Below are 20928 nucleotides of genomic sequence, written 5' to 3' on the forward strand. Positions count from 1 at the left end.
TTACAGGTGTTTTAAAATTTTCATAACACGTTAGGAAGGAAAGGACAACAACATACTGGTGCTAAGGAAGCTTCCTCTAACCAAACTTTTGTGACTTTCTCTGCTCCTAAGAGGTAGGCCCATGAGAACTTTGTTTTGGTAAAAAAATACTGAAAATGGCAGTGCCTTATTTCATCCAAGCAACAAATGTCCAGCAAGACTCTGTGCCTCATCCATCTTAAAATCAGAACTCAGAAATGAGATAGCTGTTATAAGGATTGTATTAACATGCTTTGAATTATTTGAATTAAAAAACAAAATCAGACTTTCAGAAAGTAATGCCTCAGCCGGGTGCCATGGCTCACGCCTGTGATCCTAGCACACTGGGAGGCCGAGTCTGGTGTATTGCCTGAGCTCACAGACCACAGATTAGTGGTAAGAGAGGACTTTTATTAGAAGTTAGAAAGGAATACAGGCCGGGCGTGGTGGCTCACGCCTGTAGTCCCAGAGCTGTGGGAGGCCGAGGCGGGTGGATTGCCTGAGCTCAGAGGTTGGAGACCAGTATGAGCAGCAGTGACCCAGAGTAAGACCGCATCTCTACTAACATCAAAGAGCCGGACGTTGTGTGGGCGTCTGTAACCCCAGCTACTGGGGAGGCAACGGGAAAGAGCATCGCCAGAGGAAGAAGAGAATGAACAAAACAAAAGAGTACTTCAAGTGAAGAAGAATGAACAAGCAAGCTGAAATTAAAAATAAAAAAAAAAAAATTAAAAAAAGAAGAAAGAAAGGAATACAGAAGTAAAAAGGACCAGAGCTTTTGGAAGGGAGAAAAAACTGAACTGAGGTGTCTCTACGTGGGCTGTTCATCTAAGGGTATTAGGTCTTGAGAATCACACTTGGCCAGGAGTTGGTAGATGGAAAAACATCTTTTCGAAGTTAATGAGTGCATTAATAAATGAATGAATGTAGCTCCTCAAGGGCAAGGTTACTCAGGTCCTTTACAGTCTTTGTCTCTCAGAAGGGATTAGGGTGTGTGGTCCTACTCAAGGTGGAACCACCAAAAAAACCATCTCAAACTGCTTTGTTCATGATTTTATCAGATCCCAGAGGGTGTATCCTGAAAAAGTCAGTGTGTTAGCTGGGCCTTGTGGGGGCGCCTGTAGTCCCAGCTACTGGGGAAGCTGAGGCAAGAGGATCTCCTAAACCCAGGAGTTGGAGGTTGCTGTGAGCTGTGACACCACGGCATTCTACTGAGAGTGATAAAGTGAAACTCTGTCTCAAAAAAAAAAGAAAAAAGGCAGTCTGCTTGTGCCTGGAAATGGGGGTCTGACCTCTGAGATCACCTGGGCCCAGAGAATGAGGGGCTCCCTGTCTAGCCCTGAGTGGTGGAATCCTGTATCATTACCACTGATCCGTGGTCCGTGGATTCATTCTTCATATCACTGAGACCAAGAACCTAGTAAAGACAAAATTCCAGTATCACTTGAGACCATGAGTTGTGAGCTATGACACTATGGCACTCTACCCAGGGTGACAGCTGAGATTCTGTCTCAAAAAAAGAAAAGAAAAGAATGCCTCATTTGACAGTGTTTGGGGTTTTTTTGTTTGTTTGTTTAGACAGAATCTCACTTTGTTGCCCCCCACCTCAAACTTTTGGGCTTGAGTGATTCTCTTGCTTCTCTTGCCTCAGCCTCCCGACTAGCTGGGACTACAGGCACCCATCACAACACCGGGCTATTTTTTGGGTTGTCACAACAATGACGGCTGCAACCAAAAAATAGCTGAGCATTGTGGTGGCTGCTTGTAGTCCCAGCTACTCAGGAGGCGGAGGCAGGAGAATCGCTTGAGCCCAGGAGTTGGAGGTTTCTGTGAACTGTAATGCCATGGCACTCTACCAGGATGACAGCTTGAGGCTCTGTCTCAAAAAAAAGAGAAAAGAGGACGGCGCCTGTGGCTCAGTGAGTAGGGCGCCGGCCCCATATACCGAGGGTGGTGGGTTCAAACCCAGCCCCGGCCAAACTGCAACAAAAAAATAGCCGGGCGTTGTGGCGGGCGCCTGCAGTCCCAGCTGCTCAGGAGGCTGAGGCAGGAGAATCGCCTAAGCCCAGGAGTTGGAGGTTGCTGTGAGCTGTGTGAGGCCACGGCACTCTACCGAGGGCAATAAAGTGAAACTCTGTCTCTACAAAAAAAAAAAAAGAAAGAAAGAAAAGAAAAGAAAGTTTAAGAAGCAAAAAATAATAATAATAAATAAAACAACAGTGACAACTGCAATAACAACAAAAGAAAACAGCTGGGCATTGTGGCGGGCACCTATAGTCCAGCTGCTTAGGAGGCTAAAGCAAAGAGAATCACCTAAGCCCAAAAGTTTGAAGCTGCTGTGATGCCACTGCACCCTACTGAGGGCAACATAGTAAGATTCTGTCTCAAAAAAAAATTTCTTGGCTCAGCGTCTGTGGCTCAAGCGGCTAAGGTGCCAGCCACACACACCTGAGCTGGTGGGTTTGAATCCAGCCCGAGCCCACCAAACAACAATGACGGCTGCAACCAAAAAATAGCTGGGCGTTGTGGCAGGCACCTGTAGTCCCAGCTACTTGAGAGGTGGAGGCAGGAGAATCGCTTGAGCCCAGTAGTTGGAGGTTGCTGTGAGCTGTGATGGGACGGCACTCTACCCAGGGTGACAGCTTGAGGCTCTGTGTCAAAAAAAAAAAATTATTTTGAAAAGTAGGATTGACTTTACATGGTAGACATTTACCATAAATTGGAAGAACTTAAATCAGCAGCTCCAAGGTATCAAAGTCTTTCTTTTCATCAAAGAAAATACTAATATACTCAAAGCACAAGTGAAGATAGGATAGAAGCATTTTATTTTATTTATTTATTTATTTATTTATTATTTTTTTTTTTTTTTCAGTTTTTGGCCGGGGCTGGGTTTGAACCCGCCACATCCAACATATGGGGCTGGTGCCCTACTCCTTTGAGACAGGTGCCGACCTAGAAGCATTTTATTTTTAAATACTCTGCTGGCAAAAATTCATTCAAATTAATAATAGTTTTGTTTTTCCAACCCTTTCTGAATATATCAGGTTAATTAAGTTACCTTTTGCTCTAAGCAGAAAAAATAAACAGGCATAATTACTAGTCATTTAACAAGCATTTTATTGTATAGTTCCTAGAAATGGAGAAAGTGGAAAAGACTCTAGGCCGGTGAGGTTGCTAATGCCTATAATCCTAGCACTCTAGGAGGCCTGGTGGGTGGATCGCTTGAGCACACAAGTTCAAGAGCAGCCTGAGCAAGAGCGAGACACCATCTCTACTATAAATGAAAAACTGAGGCAAAAGGATCTCTTGAACCCAAGAGTTTGAGGTTGCTGTGAGCTATGACACCACCACACTCTATAGGGGCAACAAAGTGAGACTCTGTTACACACACACACACACAAAAACAACTCTACTTGGGCTGCACGGGTGGCTCAAGGAGTAGGGCACCAGCCCCATATACTGGGCGTGATGGGTTCAAACCCAGCCCCCGCCAAAAACTGCAAAAAAAAAAAAGAAAAGAAAAAAAGACTCTGGTGAATAAGCAGCAAGTCTTTAGCAAGTAGGTGGTTTTTCAATCATTTGCTTTTAATATCTAATCAAGTAGTCAGATAATAGGTTATTAAACATTTCTTTCTTTTTTTTTTTTTTTAGACAGAGTCTCACTTTGTTACCTTCAGTAGAGTGTTGTGGCATCATAACTCACAGGAACCTCAAACTCTTATGCTCAAGTGGTTCTCTTGCCTCAGCCTCCCATGTAGCTGGGACTACAGGTGCCTGCCACAACACGGGCTACTTTTAGAGACAGGGTCTTGCTCTTGCTCAGGCTGGTCTGGAACCTGCGAGCTCAGGCAATCTACCCACCTCGGCCTCCCAGAGTGCTAGGATTACAGGTGTGAGCCATCTTGCCTGGTCTAAGACTAGGGAAATTCTTTTTTTTTAGAGACACAGTCTCACTTTGTTGCCCTCTGTAGAGTGCAATGGTGTCATAGCTCACAGCAACCTCAAATTCTTGGGCTCAAGTGATTCTCTTGCCTCAGCCTCCCGAGTAGCTGGGACTACAGGAGCCCCCACCCATCCCCACCTCACCCCCCCCCCCGACAACGCTCTGCTATTTTTTTGTTGTTGCTGCATTTTTGTAGCTGGGGCCGGGTTTGAACCCGCCACCCTTGGACTATTTGGCCGGCTCCCTACTCACCGAGCTACAGGCGCCGCCCCTAGGGGAATTCTTGTTTGGTACACTCAACAAGATTCTCGCTGAAAGCAGGCCAGCGTAATAAGATATCAAGAGTAGGGAGTGAGTAATTTGATCAGCTATTGAGGGTGATCAGACACCAAGGGTGGAGGATCTTTGCCAAATGGGCTCAGTGGGATTCTTGTTAAAACTGGACTAAGTGGGGCTGCACCTGTGGCTCAGTGAGTAGAGCGCCGTCCTTGAACCCGGCTCTGGCCAAACTGTAACAAAAAAATAGCCCGGCGTTGTGGTGGGCGCCATCTCAGACTGCTTTATTCACAATTTTATCAGAGCCCAGAGGGTGTATCCTGAAAAAGGCAGTCTGTTAGCTGGGCCTTGTGGTGGGCACCTGTAGTCCCAGCTACTCAGGAGGCTGAGGCGAGAGAATCACCTAAGCCCAAGAGCTGGAGGTTGCTGTGAGCTGTGATGCCACAGCACTCTATGCAGGGCAACAAAGTGAGACTCTGTCTCTTTTTATTTATTTATTTTTGCGGTTTTTGGCCTGAGCTGGGTTTGAACCCACTACCTCTGGCATATGGGGCCAGTGCCCTACTCCTTTGAGCCACATGTGCCACCCAAGACTCTGTCTCTTAAAAAAAAAAAAAACTGGACTAAGTGGGTCAAGGACAGAGCCCAAGGTTAAAGCCTAGTCAGAAAGAGAACTCAGAAGAGCTTGACTCAGGTTTGGTCAAGGAGAGAGTCCTTGTCACTATATAACTCAACCCAGTATGACTGTAATAAAAAATCAATAAATGCAGTGGTGGCATTCCAACCATAAGACATGAACTACCATTCACCACCACGTGCATGTTATTTTGTTCTTCTATGCATTGGCACATGTTGGTGGGTCAATTTAGAATGCCTTTCTCCTACTACTTCACCTATCTAACTCCTGCTCTTTGTCTTGTCCTGCAAGACTGAATGAAGTCTTGGTGGAGTCGGCTCTGATCTAGGTCCTAGGTCCGTCCTCTGTGCTCCCACAGCACCCTGCTCTTGCCTCTACCAAGTGAGAAACTACTGCAGAGTTTTAGGTGGAGGAATGACCTGACCTGGTTTGAAACCTTAGCTATGGGCCAGGCACCCACCTAAGTTCTGAATAAAAATAAGAATAAGGCTCAGCGCCTGCAGCACAGTGGTTATGGTGCCAGCCACATATACCAAAGTTGGTGGGTTCGAACCTGGCTTGGGCCAGCTAAAAACAACAATGACAACTGTAACAAAAAAATAGCTGGGCGTTGTGGTGGGCACCATCTCAGACTGCTTTGTTTATGATCTTATTAGAGCCCAGAGGGTGTATCCCGAAAAAGGCAGTCTGTTAGATAGGCCTTGTGGCAGGCACCTGTAGTCCCAGCTACTTGGGAAGGTGAGGCAAGAGAATATCTTTTTTTTTTTTTTTGTAGAGACAGAGTCTCACTGTACGGCCCTCGGGTAGAGTGCCATGATGTCACACGGCTCACAGCAACCTCTAACTCTTGGGCTTACACGATTCTCTTGCCTCAGCCTCCCAAGCAGCTGGGACTACAGGTGCCCGCCACAACGCCCGGCTATTTTTTTGTTGCAAGTTTGGCCGGGGCTGGGTTTGAACCCACCACCCTGGGCATTGAGCTGGCGCCCTACTCATTGAGCCACAGGCGCCGCCCCTCAAGAGAATATCTTAAGCACAAAAGTTTGAGGTTGCTGTGACGCCACGGCACTCTACCAAGGGAGACATAGTGAGACTCTGTCTCAACAAATAAGTAAATAAATAAGAATAAAAACGGGCGGCTCCTGTGGCTCAAAGGGGTAGGGCGCTGGTCCCATATGCCAGAGGTGGCAGGTTCAAACCCAGCCCTGGCCAAAAACACACACACACACCAAAAAAAAAAAGAATAAAAAGAACATTTGCCCCAGAGGGTTACCAAGAGGATTAGGAGAGCGATGTGGCAAGATAAGGCATGCTAAACACTTAAGACAGTTCTCAACATACAGTAAACACTCAGTAAATGCTAACCATTATCTTTGATATTCAGGACACTCCCTCACATCCAGTCAGGTCTTTGGCCTCATAGTCTTCTTCAAACATAAATCCCACCCCATTCTGGGTGATGACCCCTCCAACATGCCAGGCTTTCTCCTGGACTTACATCAACCCCAGGAGCTTTCGCCTGCCCTTTATTCCAGACACATCCTGACAATACTCTGACTTTGACATTGTTTTTTGGATTGTTGGAGTTTTGCACACTGTGTACACGGGGTATACCCCCTACATCATAGGAGATTAGTATACAGAAAGCCCAGGGGAAATTTTCCATTATTTTGAAATAAGAGTTTGCCACTCCCCCCACTCCATCCCTGAGCCCAAACAAGCAACAAGTCTCCTTTTTTTTTGAGACAGAATCTCACTATGTCGCCTTCAGCAGAGTGCTGTGGCATCACAGCTCACAGCAACCTCAAACTCTTGGGCTTAAGCTATTCTCTTGCCTCAGCCTCCCAAGTAGCTGGGACTACAGGTGCCCAGCACAATGCCCGGCTATTTTTTGTCGTAGTTTTTATTGTTGCTTGGCAGGCCTGGCCAGGTTCAAACCCACCAGCCCTGGTTATGTGGCTGGCGCCCTAGCCACTGAGCTACAGGCGCTGAGCCCAAGTTTCCTCTTTATGTCTGGGTCCCTAAAAATAAAGAGAAAGAGAAAGGAAGGAGAGGGCTGGCTGGAGATGGGGAGATGCTAGTTTTGCTCACAACAGATTAGAGCCGGCATCTTTTTTTTCTTTTTTTGGAGACAGAGTCTCAAGCTGTCACCCTAGGTAGTGTGCTGTGCTGTCACAGCTCACAGCAACCTCAAACTCTTGGTCTTAAGCGATTCTCTTGCCTCAGCCTCCCAAGTAGCTGGAACTACAGGCGCCCGCCACAATGCCCAGCTATTTTTTGGTTGCAGTTGTCATTGTTGCTTTAGCAGGCCTGGTCCAGGCTCAAACCCACCAGCCTTCATGTATGTGGCTGGTGTCCTACCCCATTGAGCTATAGGAGGTAAAACCATATGAAATGCCTGTTTCCAAAATTCGGCAATGATGGAACATGGTTCAAACTAACACATCTTCATTCTTTCCCTCTCTCGAAACAAAAACAACTGCAACAAATTATCTTTGCACAAGTAAGAGCAAGTTCTCCACAAACTGTTTTTTTCTCATTTCACACCTATATGTATCCCTGCATATAACACCTAGACATCATATCCAAAGTATCTTGGCTTTTGTTGCTCATACCTCCCAATTGATAATTCACACAAGTATTTACTGAGGGTCTGGCATGTTTATGTTTATTCACTCATTCAACAAATACCTTCTGAGCACATGTACTGTGTCAGAGACTGTTCTAAGCACTTGGAATACATCAGTGAACAAAACAAAGATTACTGTACTCATGGAGCTTACATTCTAGCAGGGGTAGGAGAGGGGTGTATGCTAAAGAAATATAATAATAAGTCCAGGACTGGTGGCTAACACCTATAATCCTAGCACTCTGGCAGTCCGAGGCAGATTGTTTGAGGCCAGGAGTTTGAGATCAGCCTGAGCAATAGGAAGAACCTATCTGTACAAAAAGTACAAAAAGGGGTGGCACCCATGGCTCAGTGGGCAGGGCGCCGGTCACATACACTGAGGCTGGCAGGTTCAAATCCGGCTGGGCCAGTTAAAATCAACAATGACAACAACAACAACAATAACAATAAAAATAGCTGGGCGTCGTGGAAGGCACCGTGTAGTCCCAGCTACTTGGAAGGCTGAGGCAAGAGAATTGCTTAAGCCGAAGAGTTGAAGGTTGCTGTGAGCTGTGATGCCATAGCACTCTCCTGAGGGCAACAAAGTAAGACTCTGTCTCAAAAAAAAAAAAAAAGTGGGCAGCGCCTGTGGCTCAAAGGAGTAGGGTGCCAGCCCCATATGCCGGAGGTGGTGGATTCAAACCCAGCCCTGGCCAAAAACTGACAAAAAAAGTACAAAAAGATTAGCTGGGCATGGTGGCATGCCCCTGTAATCACAGCTACTCAGAAGGCTGAGACAGGAGGATTGCTGAAGCCCTGGTGTGTGTGTGAGGTTGCAGTGAGCTATGATCATGACACTGCACTGTAGCACCCAGGCAGCAGAGTCAGATCCTGTGTCAGGAAAAAAAAAAAAAAAGAAGTATAATAATAAAGAAGAGAACTGGGTGAGAAAGTAATAGGTACCATGAGAAAAAGAGAAATTAGAACAGGGAAAGGGAGATTGGAAATACTGGGGGGAGGAGCTGTACAAAAATTTTAAATATGGTGGTCACAATAGACCTTTTGGAGAAGGTGACAATGAAGCAATCTCTTGAAGGAAGGGAAGGACAAGCCATGGTGAAGTGTTCCAGGCAGAGGGAGCAGCAAGTGCCAAGGCCCTGAGGCAAGAAAACTAAAGGAACAAGGACAGAGTAGTAGTAATAGATGAGAATATAAAAGTAACAGGGATCCATATTTAGGCTCTTTGTATTAGTTATCTACCACTGTGTAACAAATTATGCTAAAATTTAGCTATTGAAAAAAATAATACACATGAATTCAAGAGAACTACTTGGCTCAGTGGTTCTGGCTTTGGCTTTCAAGATGTTGCAGTAATATGAAGCCTGAGCCTGAAGACTCCTCTTCCCAGGTGGCTCAATCATGTGGTTGGCAAGTTGGTATTTGTTAGGTGGGCCAAACTAATTCTATTGGTTGTGGGTGGGGAGGAGGAGATGAGGGGAGAAGGAGATGGGGGACAGAGGACACAGTTTATCCCCATGTGGGCCTCTCCACATGCTGAGACCCATGCCTCTCCATGTCTCAGGAGATGATAGTTGTTTTCCCCAGAGCAACCAATCCAAAAGAGAGCAAGGCAGAAATCTCAACCCCTTTTATAAGCTAGCCTTGTTAAGTCACACATTATTACTTCCACCCGTCAGCCCTGGTTCAATGTAGAACAGATCTAACCAAGGGTACAAATAGCAACAAGTGAATATTATTGTGGGTCATCTTGGTGGCCAGCTATCATAGCCTTTGTAGGTCATTATAAATCTGTGGCATTTACTTTAAGTGAAATTAAGACCCAAAAAAGGGATTTGAACAGCGAAGTGGCAATGATCTGACTTATATTTCATGATATCATCTCTGGCTGCTGGGAGAACAGAATGGAGAGGGGCAAAGAAGTAAGCTGGGAGACCAGTGAGGAGGCTATTACAGTCCAAGAGAGAGATGCGCTGGGATCATAATGGTGGAATTGATGATAACAGGTATTCCTTTCTTTCTTTTTTTTCTTTTTTTAGGTATTCCTTTCTTCTGTCCCTCCTTGGAAACAGATCTGATTCTAATCCCAGTTTTCTCACTTATTAGCCACATGATACTGGGATAAGTATCCTCTCTGGACCTCAGTTTCCTCTGTAAAATGGGCTTTTTTGAGACAGAGCCTCAAGCTGTCGCCCTGGGTAGAGTGCTGTGGCATCACAGCTCACAGCAACCTCCAACCCCTGGGCTCAAGCGATTCTCGTGCCTCCACCTCCCAAGTAGCTGGGACTACAGGCGCCCGCCACAACACCTGACTATTTTTGGTTGCAGCTGTCATTGTTGTTTCGCAGGCCCGGGCTGGATTCGAACCCGCCAGCTCAGGTGTATGTGGCTGGCGCCTTAGCCGCTTGAGCCACAGACGCCAAGCCTGTAAAATAGGCTTAATAAGAGAGTGCCTATCTCACAGGGTTGTCAAAATTACAACAAAGAACACGGTCTGTAGTACCTGGTCTATAGTAAGAACTCAAGATGTGATCTCCATTCTCTCTTAATTCCCCTATTCCTCAAACCCAGAGCCCTGCAGGTAAAAACCGTGGGAAAACTACCCTCCAGGGTGAGAGGAAACGCTTGAGCTGGGGGGGCGGGACTACTAGGTGCCCATTGCGCATGTGCACTCGCTGAGTCGGGTTCAGGTTTCCATCTGGGGGGGGGGATGCGGGGGGCAAAAAGGCTCCGTTTCTTCTTGCTGCCCCCTTCCGGCTCGGAGAAGTGGCGGGACGTTGGCGGCGTCCCGAGCAGGCGCGGCTCTAATCTAGGGACGCGGGGCCGAAGTGGTAAGCTGAAAAATGGCGGAGGCGGGGGAAGGAGGAGGGGCTTTGCAGGGCTGGAGGCTGACCTCCCAGCAGTGGGGTGGGAAGGATACTGCCGGACCCAGTGGCACGGCCGAGGCTGGGAGACTGACGGACCGCGTCTGGTGTCTTTTTGGAGTCCCTGACGTGGCCATACTTCGGGGTTTCCAGACTCGGGGTTTCTCCAGGGCATGGCCTGGCTGGTGGAGGCGCGTGAGGGAGACGCGGGGACTTCCGTTTCCTTCACCTAGGTAGGGGCCCGGCCGCAGAGTTGGCTTTTTCAGATTGGGGCCCGGGCCGATCGCCGCGGGCAGTTGAGGCAGCTCTTCTCGCGCGGTGGGTACTGCTTGTGCGGGCGTTCCCTTCCCCCTATTCTCTCCTCTCTCCTCCCTTTTTCTCCCCTCCACTCCCCACCGGCCCGGCGCTGCAGGGGAGGGCGGGAAGGCCGCGCCCGCCTGGCGGGGTGGCCCGCCTGGAGCTCCTAGCCCAGGTTCCCGGGACTGCTTGAAGGAAGGCGTGGGTGGATTGGCTGGCTTCAGGCCTGCTGGACTGTGTCCCTAAATCTCATGACACCTAAGATAAATCGAGTCAAATAACTTTTTAAAAATATATGAGCAAAGGGATTTCCCCCCACCCACTCAACTGATACCTGTAGCATGTATGCAGCAGGGTGGAGTGTGTCTGGGCCGGGTGAGTGAAATAGAATAGAGGCCAAAGAGCTTCCTGAAGAGGAAATTAGCTAGTAGTTCTTTCCAACCTTTGCTGCCCTAGTCACCTCCCTGGCATGTTCTGTACAACAAAATGTCAATTTGACTTTCAGTTTCATAATTTTAAGTCCATAATGCACTTAAATTGTTTTCAGGGTAGGGGTAGTGGTTATCGCTGAAATTAAGCACTAGTCCTCTCCACCTACAAAAAAGAAAAACGTCAATCAAAGCGTTGTAAAAACCTATCAGGTTTTAGTAATCTCCTTTGCCTTCAGATATAATTATGTCACTAGTTCTGTCACAACTGTAGCTTGATAGTTAATGACTCCTAGAAATTTGCTCTAGTAAGACTATGGGTTTCAGTAGTGCTTCTTTCTTCCTTCTTGTCCTTTTTCCTTAATAACATTTGTTACAGCCAGTTCAAGAGAACACTGTTAAGACGGCCATCTTAGAATTATAACATTTTACAGTTGCAAGGGATCTTAGTTCAACTCTGTTATTTTACAAAAGCAGAAACTAGGGCTCAGGAAGATTTCATGGATTGCCTAAGGCTACTCAACTACTTGGATTAGAGTACAGGTTGTCTGGCTCCTCACCCACTCCTCTTTCTGTATGATTGCTTCTTATAGCCTGGAAGCATGAAAATACAATACGCTCAAGTCAAGGCACATTTCTCAAGAGTGTAATACTTTGTGCCATTAATTGTACTACCACTTTTGATGTATTTCATTGTATTTAATAAGATTATGAAGTGCTTTTTTTCCCCACCATCGAAGCAGTGACAACAGTTTAGATTAAAAAGATTTATACACATAGGAACGTAAACGTACATATACTTGTATTTGCCCAGATAATTTCTTGCAGGATACTCAAGAAAAATGTTAATAGTGGTTACTTAAGGAGAAGAGAGATGAGAGACTTTATTTACCTATTTTTTTGAGACAGAGCCTCAAGCTATCGCCCTGGGTGGAGTGTCATGGCATCACAGTTTACAGCAACCTCCAACTCCTGGGCTCAAGCAATTCTCTAGCCTCAACCTCCCAAGTAGCTGGCAGTACAGGCGTCCGCCATAGTGCCTGACTATTTTTTGGTTGTAGTTGTCATTGTTGTTTGGCAGCCCCAGGCTGGATTTGAACCTGCCAGCTGTAGTGTATGTGGCTGGTGCCTTAGCCACTTGAGCTATAGGCGTGGAGCCATGAGAGACTTTAGTTTATACTTCATATGTGGCTTAATGTGCTGTTTGAATTTCTTACCATAAACCAGTATTGATTTTATAACAAACAGTTTTCAAATTCATACATGTATGTATGCATATCAGCATTAAAAAGTATATCTTTATGTATTTTTAGAAAGTGTGCTAAGCTTTTTTATTATTTGAATAATGTAGCAAACTATAACACATTCAGAATGTCAGATTTGACACAATGAAAAAATATGTGAATTACAGAATCTTTTTGGATAAGAATCTTTTTTTTTTTTTTTTTTTTGCAGTTTTTGGCCTGGGCTGGGTTTGAACCCGCCACCTCTGGCATAAGGGCCTGGCGCCCTACTCCTTTGAGCCACAGGCGCCGTCCATAAAAAGATTTATATACATAACTTTTTTAAGAAAAGTTAAGGGTAAGGCGGCGCCTGTGGCTCAGTGAGTAGGGCCCCGGCCCCATATACCGAGGGTGGTGTATTTGAACCTGGCCCCAGCCAAACTGCAACAAAAAAATATCCAGGCATTCTGGCAGGTGCCTGCAGTCCCAGCCACTCGGGAGGCTGAGACAAGAGAATCACCCAAACCCAGGAGCTGGAGGTTGCTGTGAGCTGTGATGCCATGGTACTCTACCGAGGGTGACACAGTGAGACTCTGTCTCTAAAAAAAAAAAAAAAAAAAAAGAAGGAAAGACAGTTAAGGCTAGAAAGATCCTCAGTGATTAGGAGTTCAGCTCTCTTGTTTTTACAAATAGGTTAAGACTCCAAGAAGAAAAAATGCATTGCCCAGTATATATATCTGATTGTTAGCAGAGCTTGGACTAGAGCCTAGCTTCTAGTCCAGTGCCTCTTGTACAACACCTGTAATTTTACTGCTTTCTAGTGCATTCGGTGATTCCAACTAGGCTAACAAAGTAATGCTGACTAAAGGTTAGTCAGGCCTATTTCAATAAGTAAGAATTATTGTAATGAATGTACCATTTAATCTGTATAGTGCTTGAAATATTTTAGTAACATAAATGTTCCCCGTACATTTTGTTGTAAACATGAATTTGTTTAGTAAATCCTCTGTTTATATTTATAAACGCTTAGAGACACCAAATGTCAAATAATGAGATTTAACTGCTTTTGTTTGGTCTGATGTTTAAATCTGGTAGCTAGTACTAGCAGGAAAAAAGCTATGGTTTATAAAATAAACGTTTATTGAATATGTACTATGTGCCAGGCATTGGTAGAGTTCCAAAGATGAATATGGCAAAACAGATGCCCTTGTTATTTTGAGGATGGGAGATTATCATGAGCTGTCAATTCTCAAGCTTTGTCTCTGGGGTAATCTGGTAATAGTATTATAAAATGTAATCTGTTAGCACTGTTTAAGGTCATTGTGTGAGTAGATTTGAGGAGGCAAAAAGTAGTGGTAAAATAAAAAGTGAATATTAAATTTAACAAATATATTTTTCTATCTTAGAGGTCATGTGGTACACTGAAAAAGCCCTGAATTGAATGCCACTAGACCCGGGTTCTTGTCTTGATTTTTCTTTCCAATTAGCTATAGGATTGTGCTTATCAGTGCGTCCATATTTTTTTTCTTTTTCTTTCTTTCTTTTTTTTTTTTTTTTTAGAGACAGAGTCTCACTTTATCACCCTCAGTAGAATGCCGTGGCGTCACAGCTCACAGCAACCTCCAACTCCTGGACCTAGGTGATATTCTTGCCTTAACCTCCCGAGTAGCTGGGACTACAGGTGCCTGCCACAACGCCGGGCTATTTTTTTGTTGCAGTTTGGCTGGGGCTGGGTTTGAACCCACTACCCTCGGTATATGTGGCCGGCACTGAGCCACAGGCGCTGCCCCATATTTCTTTTCTTTTTTTACAACTTTTTTCTTTCTTTCTTTTTTTTTTGTAGAGACAGAGTCTCACTTTATGGCCCTCGGTAGAGTGCCGTGGCCTCACACAGCTCACAGCAACCTCCAACTCCTGGGCATAGGTGCAATCTACCTGCCTCGGCCTCCCAGAGTGCTAGGATTACAGGCATGAGCCACTGCTCCCAGCTTTTTTTCTTAGAGACAGAGTCTCACTTTGTTGCCCTCAGTAGAGTGCTGTGGCATCACAGCTCGCAGCAACCTCCAGCTCTTGGGCATAGGTGATTCTCTTGCCTCAGCCTCCCGAGTAGCTGGGACTACAGGCGCCCGCCACAACGCCCGGATATTTTTTGGTTGCAGTTTGGCTGGGGCCGGATTTGAACCCGCCACCCTCGGTATATGGTGCCGGCGCTCTACCGACTGAGCCACAGGTGCCGCCCTTTTCTTTCTTTTTTTAGAGACAGAGTTTCCCTTTATCACCCTCAGTAGAGTGCCATGGCATCACAGCTCACAGCAACCTCCAACTCCTGGGTTTAGGCGATTCTCTTGCCTCAGCCTCCCAAGTAGCTGGGACTACAGGCGGCCGCCACAACGCCCGGCTATTTTTTTGTTACAATTTGGCCGGGGCTGGGTTTGAACCCACCACCCTCGGTATATGGGCCGGCGCCCTACCCACTGAGCCACAGGAGCCGCCCCACAACATTTTTCTTTTTTTATTGTTTGGGATTCATCGAGGGTACAAAGAATTAGGTTACACTGATTGCATTTGTTAGATCCCTCTTATAATTGTGTCCTGCCCCCAAGAGGTGTGCCATACAACCATGACCTCCCTCATCAACTTTTTTCTTTTTACAAAGCTAGTCAAGTGTGGTTGTGTACAACTTTTTGATATGTTTATTCTATTGATTCAAAACATAAAAAGGATATCTTGACTATTTTAAGTTACAAAACAGATGTGTGTTTATTATGGAAAATTTATAAAATTTGGAATAAAATAGAGAATTAGGATTGTAAGTAGATTGTTTTAATCCTAACATTCAACATTATGTAGTGAGCACTTCCTGTCAAAAGTCTTTCAGAATATAGTTTTTATTTATTATGCATATTATTTTATACTACAATTTCTTCATCTGTAAAGAAACAAGTTGAGGCTTGGCACCTGTAGCTCAGAGGCTAGGGCGCCAGCCACATACACCAGAACTGGTGAGTTCGAATCCAGCCCACGCCTGCCAAACAACAATGACAGCTACAACCAAAAAATAGCTGGGTGTTGTGGCGGGCGCCTGTAGTCCCAGCTACTTGGGAGGCTGAGGCAAGAGAATCGCTTAAGCCCAAGAGTTTGAGGTTGCTGTGAGCTGTGACTCGAGGGCACTCTACTGAGGGTGACAAAGTGAGACTCTGTCTCAAAAAAAAAAGAGAAAGAAACAAATTGGGCTAGTTGATTCCAAAGTTTCAAAACCCATTATGATAGTTTTAAAGACTGATTATCTCAGATTTTATCAAGGAAAAGAATTCCATAGAAAAATTCCAAGTCTGTTTAGAATAAAAATCTCAAAAGGACAAGAAATTAAGAATGAGGTGGAAATATAAACCTTGCTTATTTATGGTTTATACTTTCACTTATTTTTATTTATTTATTTATTTTTTTTGTAGAGACAGAGTCTCACTGTACCACCCTCGGGTAGAGTGCCGTGGCGTCACATGGCTCACAGCAACCTCTAACTCTTGGGCTTACGCGATTCTCTTGCCTCAGTCTCCCGAGCAGCTGGACTACAGGCGCCCGCCACAATGCCCAGCTATTTTTTTGTTGCAGTTTGGCCAAGGTTGGGTTTGAACCCGCCACCCTCGGCATATGGGGCCTGCGACCTACTCACTGAGCCACAGGCGCCGCCCTACTTTCACTTATTTTTAAATTTTACATACTAAGTACTTGAATTTTAATTTGTTGGAGCTGCAAGCTGTGTTTCATTGCTACGTAGAGTGGGTACAGAATAGGTTAAAAGAGGGAGAAACAGGGTTTGTGAGTCTGAGATTATTTTAGCACAGAAGAGAGAGAATTTGTGGGAGCTCATAAGGGTTTGCCCAAGATTCTTTTTTTTTTTTTTTTTTTGAGACGGAGTCTCACTATGTCACCCTTGGTAGAGTGCCGTGGTGTTATAGCTCACAACAACCTCAAACTCTTGGGCTTAAGTGATTCTCTTGCCTCAGGCTCCCAAGTAGCTGGGAGTACAGGCGCTCTCCACAACGCCCTGCTATTTTTTTTTTTTTTTTTTTTTTGCAGTTTTTGGCCCGGGCCGGGTTTGAACCCACCACCTCGGGTATATGGGGCCGGCACCCTACTCCTTTGAGCCACAGGCGCCGCCCAGCCCAGCTATTTTTTTGTTGCAGTTGTTTAGTTGGCCTGGGCCAGGTTCAAACCCTCCACCCTTGGTATATGTGACTGGTGCTGTAACCACTGTGCTACGGACGCCAAAACAAGTTTGCCCAAGATTCAAATAGCTATTGAGTTGCAGAGGTAGGATCAAAGATCACTGTATACTGACAGTGGCTGGAATGTAGTAAATAGGTTCTGGGTAAAAAGTTAATGACCAAATGCCTCTGCTTGTACAAATAAATTTATCAGATTAAAAGGAAAAAATAAAACTTCCAAGGTCTTCTGAATAATCCAAAAGAAAGGCCTTCCTAAATTCTGAGAAAGGTAAAGCAGTTGCTGATTATTGTATCTAAGAACTTAAAGCCAAACTTATAAATGATATGTTTTATCTGCTCTGTGTATGGTTAATAGGTTGTCCTTTGTGTGGTAAAAGCATATTTATTTCCATTTTGCACGACTTGGCATGGACTTTTACTATTTTTAGTTATGATATAGTTGTACTTTGCTACTTTAGAATTTGACTTCAGTTTAATTTGGTACTTTGTTATGGATACATGCAATTCACCTTATCATGATATGGTTTTGTGTATATATTTTTTGAGACAGTCTCACTTTGTTGCTCCTAGTAGAGTGCTGTGGCATTATAGCTCGCAGCAACCTCAAACTCTTGGGCCCAAGTGATTCTCTTGCCTCCGCCTCCTGAATAGCCGGGATTATAGGCGCACCCACGACGCCCATCTATTTTTTTTAGAGATGATGTCTCCACCTACCTCCGCTTCCCGGAGTGCGTGAGCCACTATGCTGGGCCTAAAGGCCACACTTTTGAAAAAGGAAAAACAAGAATAAGCCCTCTTGCTCTTTAAGGAGAAAGGAGGAAGCTGAAAGCTCCTGGTGCCTTTCCCATGTGGCTTTTGTTCTGTCAAGCAACTTTCCAGCAGCATGCTTCTAGGTGAATGTCCCACCTTTTGTCCCTCATGTTGCAGTGCAGCATACCCTATTCTCTGTTCAGTAATGCTGTAAATTTCTCGTTTACTGTTGCGAATCTTGAACAAGACATATGGAGTGAGTTGAGAAAGTCCACATTGCTGGTGATAATGTCAGTGTACTCCTGCTTTGGCCAGTCTCTTGTGGCAGCACATTCTCTTGCCTCCCCACCAGGCTCTGGGTTTGAATTTTTATTGTCATTTGCTGATCATGTGACCTATGAGGACCAACAAGTCAGAATCATGGTTTCCTCATATTTCTTGAGGTCTATGATATGTTGTGTAACTTAAATTAGATATCACATATGAAAAGACTCTAAATTGTAAAGCACATTATATATTTTATTTTATTTTATTATTATTTTTTGAGACAGAGTCTCACTATGCTGTCCTCGGTAGAGTGCTATGGTGTCACAGCTCACAGCAACCTCAAATTCTTGGGCTTAAGTGATTCTCTTGCCTGAGCCTCCTAAGTAGCTGGGACTACAGGCACCCGCCACAACACCCAGCTATGTTTTTTTTTTTTTTTTTTTGTAATGAGAAAATATATGTTTATTTATTTATTTTTTTTTTTATTTTAGAGACAGAGTCTCACTTTATCGCCCTTGGTAGAGTGCTGTGGCATCTTGGCTCACAGCAACCTCCAACTCATGGGCTTAGGCAATTCTCTTGCCTCAGCCTCCCAAGTAGCTGGGACTACAGGCGCCGGCCACAACACCTGGCTACTTTTTTGTTGCAATTTGGCTGGTGCCTGTTCGAAACTGCCACCCTCAGTATATGGGGCCAACTCCCTACCCACTGAGCCACAGGCACCACTGCCCAGCTGTTTTTTTTTGTTGTTGTTGTTGTTGCAGTTGCCATTGGTGTTAACTGGCCTGGGCTGGGCTCAAACCCGCCAGCCTCAGTGTATGTGGCCAATGCCATAACCACTGTGGTACGGGTGCCGAGCCCAGAGTAGCTTTTAGATAGGGCTAGATATTTTCACTGAGAAAAAGAATAGATGTAAACTCTTATCCAGAACTTGTATTTTTTTTTAATTTTTATTTTTTTGTAGAGACAGAATCTCATCTTATCACCCTGGGTAGAGTGCCATGGCGTCACACAGCTCACAGCAATCTCCAACTCCTGGGCTTAGGCGATTCTCTTGCCTCAGCCTGCCGAGTAGCTGGGACTAGGAGCCCACCACAGCGCCCAGCTATTTTTTGTTGCAGTTTGGCCGGGGCCAGGTTTGAACCTGCCACCCTTGGTATATGGGGCTGGTTCCCTACCCACTGAGCCACAGGCGCTGCCCTAGAACTTGTTTTATCATTTGCTTGAGATCCCAGGGTGATCATGGACTAGAGCACTTCCTACTGAGAAATGCCTCAGGGTGGTATGTAAACTTGGAGAACCACCTGATTCTAAGTACTACATTCTCCTTTTTTTTTTTTTTTTTTTTGCGACAAAGTCTCACTTTATTGCCCTTGGTAGAATGCAGTGGTATCACAGCTCACAGTAACCTCAAACTCTTGGGCTTGATTCTCTTGCCTCAGCTTCCCTAGTAGCTCAGACTACAGGCGCCAGCCACAATGCCTGGCTATTTTTTTTTGAGACAGCATCTCCCACTTGCTCTGCTGGTCTCGAACCTGTGAGCCCCAATCCACCCGTCTCAGCCTCCCAAGTACTGTAAGTACTGCATTCTAATCACTTATGTCAGAATAAGTTACCTGGACAAGTATCAAATAGCACAATGAATTCTAGTTCTGGGTACTAATTTGCTCTGTGGCCTTAGTCAAATTCTTTAAATTCCATATGTCTTAGTTTCTTTATCTGTAAAATGAAAAGCTGATTTCTACTATTTTGTTCAGCACAAACATAGTTATTATGAACAATTTTTGTTGTGTCTACAAAATATAATGATTTTATTTCTCAGTATACTTAATTCTGTGGTGCTTCCCGCCCCTTTTTTTGAGATAGTTTCACCCTATTGCAAAGGCTAGACTACTATGGCGTCAGCCTAGCTCACACCGACCTCAGACTCCTGGCCTCAAGGATCCTCCTGCTGCAGCCTCCCAAGTAACTGGGACTACATGTACCTGCCACAACCCCCAGCTAATTTTTTTTTTTTTTTTTTTAGAGACAGAGTCTCACTCTGTCACCCTCAGTAGAATGCTGTGGCGTCACAGCTCACAGCAGCCTCCAGCTCTTGCTCTTAGGCAATTCTCTTGCCTCAGCCTCCCAAGTAGCTGGGACTACAGGTGCCCACCACAACACCTAGCTATTTTTTGTTGCATTTTGGCTGGGGCCTGGTTCGAACCCACCACCCTCGGTATATGGGGCCGGCACCCTACTCACTGAGCCACAGGTGCTGCCCACCCAGCTAATTTTTTTTCTATTTTTAGTAGAGATGGGATCTGGGTCTTGCTTAGTCTGGTCTGGAACCCTGAGTTCAAAGGATCTCCTACCTCGGCCTCCCAGATTCCTAGGACTACGGGTGTGAGACACCATGCCATGTCTATGCTAGCCTTTTTGTAAAAATTACTTTAGGAAGGTTTTGGCCAAAAGAAGTTGGGGAGACTTCTTTCTTCTTGCCAAGCCCCAAATTCATTGATTATTTTCGTAAGGCAGTGAATGAATGTATCATAATTTTGGAAATAGACATCATTCAGAAACATTTTTCAACAAAATCCTTTATTTTCCTGGGAGGCCAGGGCGGGTGCCTGAGCTCAGGAGTTTGAGACCAGCCTGAGCAAGGAGGCCCCCATCTCTACTAAAAATAGAAAAAACTAGCCAGCCTTGTGGCAGGTGTCTGTAGTCCCCTCAGGGAGGGTGAGGGAAGAGGATCACTTGAGCCCAAGAATTTGAGGTTGTAATTTATGGACGCCACGGCACTCTACCCAAAGGTGACAAAGTAAGACTTTATTTTCAACTCAAGTTAACAATAAGTAGCAATCAGATATTATCATTGTTGCTCAGTCTTTGCTACTGATTTGCTGCCATTTAAGCAATGGACCAAAGGCATTTATTCCTGGCCAAGCACTGCAGACGACCTTGTCACTTCTTTTCTCTCAGGGCCTTGAACTGTATCTCCCATCCCCCTTTTTTAACTTGATGATCAACTGTGTTAACATCAATTTACAATTTCTCTTTTCTCATATAGATTGCTCAAAAGCAGTTTCCTAAGAAGCAAGTTGGCAGAAATTCTTAGGATAGGCAAAAAGATAAGAACAAAAGGCTCGGCACCCATACCACAGTGGTCATGGCGCCAGCCACATACACTGAGGCTGGTGGGTTCGAACCCAGCCCGGGCCAGCTAAAAAGCAATGACAACTGCCACAAAAGAAAAATACCCGGACGTTGTGGTAGGCACCTATAGTCCCAGCTACTTGGGAGGCTGAGGCAAGAGTAGCTTAAGCCCAGGAGTTAGAGGTTGCTGTGAGTTGTGACGCTGTGGCACTCTACCGAGGGGGATATAGTGAGA

The 20928-nt window shown here is 45.2% G+C and overlaps 2 protein-coding genes across 7 annotated transcripts in view; one reads left to right on the forward strand and one right to left on the reverse strand.

Annotated features, from left to right (window-relative positions):
- LOC128577038 (zinc finger and BTB domain-containing protein 11-like) overlaps positions 1–12124 on the reverse strand; it is a 75333-nt gene extending 63209 nt beyond the window's left edge. Inside the window, 3 exon segments of the mRNA XM_053579088.1 lie at positions 10173–10309; positions 10464–10593; positions 12112–12124. Coding sequence (XP_053435063.1) covers positions 10173–10309; positions 10464–10593; positions 12112–12124 — 280 coding nt within the window.
- Positions 10222–20928, forward strand: part of XIAP (X-linked inhibitor of apoptosis) — a 55327-nt gene continuing 44620 nt past the window's right edge. For 2 of the 6 annotated variants that reach the window (XM_053581044.1, XM_053581048.1), the window contains exon 1: positions 10406–10597. The gene's annotated coding sequence lies outside the window, so the exon portion shown is untranslated. Of the gene's footprint in view, positions 10332–10405; positions 10683–16754; positions 16810–20928 lie in introns of those variants that run through there. The other 4 variants (XM_053581045.1, XM_053581050.1, XM_053581049.1 and 1 more) reach the window with 4 other exon arrangements.

Source organism: Nycticebus coucang, chromosome X, assembly GCF_027406575.1.
Source record: "Nycticebus coucang isolate mNycCou1 chromosome X, mNycCou1.pri, whole genome shotgun sequence".
Lineage (NCBI taxonomy): Eukaryota > Metazoa > Chordata > Mammalia > Primates > Lorisidae > Nycticebus > Nycticebus coucang.